This window comes from Octodon degus, unplaced genomic scaffold (genome assembly GCF_000260255.1).
Source record: "Octodon degus isolate 3935 unplaced genomic scaffold, OctDeg1.0 scaffold00044, whole genome shotgun sequence".
NCBI lineage: Eukaryota > Metazoa > Chordata > Mammalia > Rodentia > Octodontidae > Octodon > Octodon degus.
Window position 1 is genome coordinate 13,068,385 of NW_004524620.1, and position 3,499 is coordinate 13,071,883.

At 46.2% G+C, this 3,499-nt stretch overlaps 1 protein-coding gene across 2 annotated transcripts; it reads right to left on the reverse strand.

The window, feature by feature from the left end:
- Positions 1–3,004: 3,004 nt before the first annotated feature.
- Positions 3,005–3,499, reverse strand: LOC101562695 (ubiquitin-60S ribosomal protein L40-like). Of its 2 annotated transcripts, XM_023715815.1 has the most exons (2): positions 3,370–3,472; positions 3,005–3,282 (listed from the first exon to the last, which is right to left on the reverse strand). In XM_023715815.1, the coding sequence occupies exons 1-2, from the start codon at positions 3,470–3,472 to the stop codon at positions 3,089–3,091; spliced, it is 297 nt and encodes a 98-aa protein (XP_023571583.1). In that variant the 3' UTR covers positions 3,005–3,088. The 2 variants fall into 2 exon arrangements, with proteins under 2 accessions (XP_023571583.1, XP_023571584.1); XM_023715816.1 differs by having other exon boundaries at positions 3,005–3,499.

Below are 3,499 nucleotides of genomic sequence, written 5' to 3' on the forward strand. Positions count from 1 at the left end.
GTGTGGCCTGTCTGGAAATGATTTGAGCTGCTGAGTCTCCAGTTTCTCACTGCCCACCCATTCTGCTTAACTAGCCAACTTGATTTTTGTGCACTTAGCCCCATCATACTGAGATCATTCAGTGGCAGAGTGGTTGAATTTGGACTCGAGCTAGGCCACGTGAGCTGGGGTAGTACTATGCCCTTTCACTCACCTCTGTGACGTGGGCACGATTTCTCCGAGCTTGTTTCCTCACTTGTAAAATGGGTAAGAAAACCACTACTGCACAGGATGTTAAGCAAACATGCCAAGCACAGAAAATGCTGCCTAGCAAAACTACTATTAGCTGTTACTACCACCTAGTGAGCCGTCCCTCCCCCAAATTGCTGCAAGTAAAGTCTAGGTAATTTGTTTTGTTTTCTTTTGAAGGTAGGGTTACACTGTAGTTCAGGCTGGCCTTGAACTCCCTATGGTTACAGGCTAAGCTGGCCCCAAACTCGCTGCAGTCTTGGGATTACAGGCATGCACTAGCATGCCGCGCTCTACCTAAATGTGTACTGGAGTTGGGTCAGGAGTGGTGGTGTATGCTTTAGTTGTAGCACCTGCATGACGCCAGCCTGGGCTAGAGATTTCTCAAAACAGAACACTTAAGTATTTAGTGTCTTTATCCTCAAAACCTGTGAGGCAAGTTGCTTTTTATCTGTGTGGTAATAGGTAAATCAAGGCAATCTAAAAAGACGGTTCCCCCTCCTAGCCATTACACCCATTATAGTACTTCCACTGACAAAAAATTTCTATTTTCTTTTGATACCAGGAATCAAACTCACACTTGCAGGCATTGTGCTGCTGAGCTGTATCCCCAGTCCTTGAAAAGTTTACCATATGGGGCTGGTGAGATGGCTCAGTGGTCTAAAGCACCTACTTAGAACAAGCTAAGCTAAGCAAAGCACCGGGAGCGCTGTTCAATCCCCCAGCACCACATGCCAGCCAGCCCGCCCCTGGTGGGCTGAGCTGGACACACACACACACAAAATAAATGTTTAAAAAAAAAGTTTACCATAAAAGTATGCATGGCGCGGAGGGGCTGGGGAAGTAGCTCAGTAGGACAAGTGCTTGCCTGGCAAGCGCAAGGGCCTGAGTTCAATGCCCAGTTCCACCAAAAAAATAAAATATGCCATTTTTAGTTGTAGACTATTTCCTCAACTTGTTTCACATAACAAGTCTTTCAAAGAATAGTGTGTGCTCACTTTGGGCAAGATCACTATCTGGAAATCGGTTAACATGTGACTTCTTGGGATTACCTACTTTCAGGGGCGAATTCTGAGGTAAGTAATTTGTTATTGCCAGCATGGTATAACTGAATTTAGGAAACATAAAATGTGCTGTTCTAGGAATAGCTGTTTTCAATGTTAAGTAGCCAAGAGACCTCTGATCACCTTGTTTTGTAGAAAAGGCAGTATCGTTGTAAAGATAAAAGTGATAGGTCTTTAGTAGTTAGCTATTCTTTCTAGCAACAGATGTGATGACAGGGTCTCTAGCCATGAAGAGCAAGCTACTAAAAGGTAAAGTCACCTAAGTAAGGCTACCAGCAGTGAACTCCAGATGATAAAACTGATAGCATGGATAAAAATACATGTCAATCTAGCAATTCAGATGTCAGTAAATACTCCTACCTGAACCACTGAGCCTCTCAATTTATTTTGATTAGCTGTTATGTAGGGATCTGTCGGTGTTACTGTGATGTTTTGGCCAGGGACAAACGGTGGCAGGAATGAAAAAAAGACAAGACAAAAGCTTGGCTAGGTGGTGGCTGGTTTGTCTCGTCCCCACCCACCCACCCACCCCCAGCCCGGCTTTACACTTTTGTAAAGTCAGTAACATGTGACACAAGGTTCTTTAGCAACTAACAGCCAACCTTAATTAGACAGAATGTGTATCTCAGGACTGAGGTAGCTTGTTTCAGGCACTGAGGACTATTTTTGTCTGTATACCTTTGACCAATTTTTTTAGCTTTTGTGGCTCGGCTTGCAAAGGTATGGTTCACCCTGATACAAGAAACTTCAGAGACGGATGGCCTAATACCGGATGTCCACAACAGTATGTGGAGCGCATTTCCAAACAGGCCTGCAGAGCATAACCACTTCAGACCTGGGTGTCAGTTCATGATGCACAAGGAAAAAGGTGATCTTTGGAGCTGTTTGAGGATTGTGTTTTGTTTTGGCTGGCTCAGGCTGCCTTAAGGGTGGGTTGGGTAAGGCATGGGGAGCTGGGGATCAAACCCCAGTCCCCTGGGACCAACTGGGTTTGCCCCAGCAAGCGCTTAAACAACTGAGCTAACCCACAAGCCCCCTAAAGCTACTATTTGAACTTTATGCAAAAATAATTTTGTTTTCACCAATATGTAAGATGGACCAGGCCTGGTGGTACATGTGTATAATCCCAGCACTCAGAGGATTTGCTACAAGTTCAAGGCCAGCCTGGGCTACAAAGCAAGCTCAAGGCCTGCCTGAACTGCATAGTGAAACCGTCTCAAAAAGACAAAAAGAAAGTGTTCTTAACATACATTTTTGTGCATGCTCATGGAGGATCAAGTTGTAGACCAGCCTGGGCTGCAAAGCGAGCTCAAGGCCTGCCTGAACTGCACCTTGAAACCCTGTATCAATGGAAAAATAAAAGGGGCTCAGAAGAATAAGCACATGTCAGGCAAGCGTAAGGGCCTGCGTTCAATCCCTGGTTCCGCCAAAAAAAAAAAAAAGACACGTCTCAGGTAATTTTCACACAGCTGGCTATCCAGTTCTTAAGCCTTTTAAGTTTTCTGGCTTCAGGATCATAATCCATAAATTAATAAAATAAATTGATGTGTATTAAACAGCTAGCAATAGCCCTGGCATGCTGTCAGGTTCCATACTTAGCATTTAAAGATGCTGTTTTCTTAAAGGAGAATAGAAAATGACTTCCAAGCAGACAGAAATAAAGGCAAACAGCACCTCTTTGTTTGTTTGTTTTCTTTTTTTTGCTGCTCTAGTCAAGGGAGGGAAACTTTATTCAGGCCCCAAGGCTGCAGGCGTTGGGCAGGTGGTGCCCTTCTGCCCGAGGGGCTGGCTGAGCTTTATTTGACCTTCTTGGGGCGCAGGTTGTTGGTGTGGCCACACTTCTTCTTGCGGCAGTTGGCAGCACGGGGGTGCAGGCGGGCATAACACTCGCGGCAGATCATCTTGTCACAGCTGTACTTCTGGGCAAGCTGGCGCAGGGATGGCTCGATGATCCCACCTCGCAGGCGAAGCACCAGGCGCAGGGTGGACTCTTTTCGGATGTTGTAGTCAGAGAGGGTCCGCCCATCCTCCAGTTGTTTGCCGGCAAATATCAGACGCTGCTGGTCAGGGGGGATGCCCTCCGTGTCTTGGATTTTGGCTTTGACATTCTCGATGGTGTCACTGGGCTCAACCTCGAGGGTGATGGTCTTGCCCGTCAGGGTCTTCACAAAGATCTGCATGTCTGCGTCTGCCTCTCGGCCGCCTCA

Coding starts and splice junctions, on each gene's coding strand:
- LOC101562695 (XM_023715816.1), bottom strand. CDS start 3,472: ATGCAGATCTTTGTGAAGACCCTGACGGGCAAGACCATCACCCTCGAG.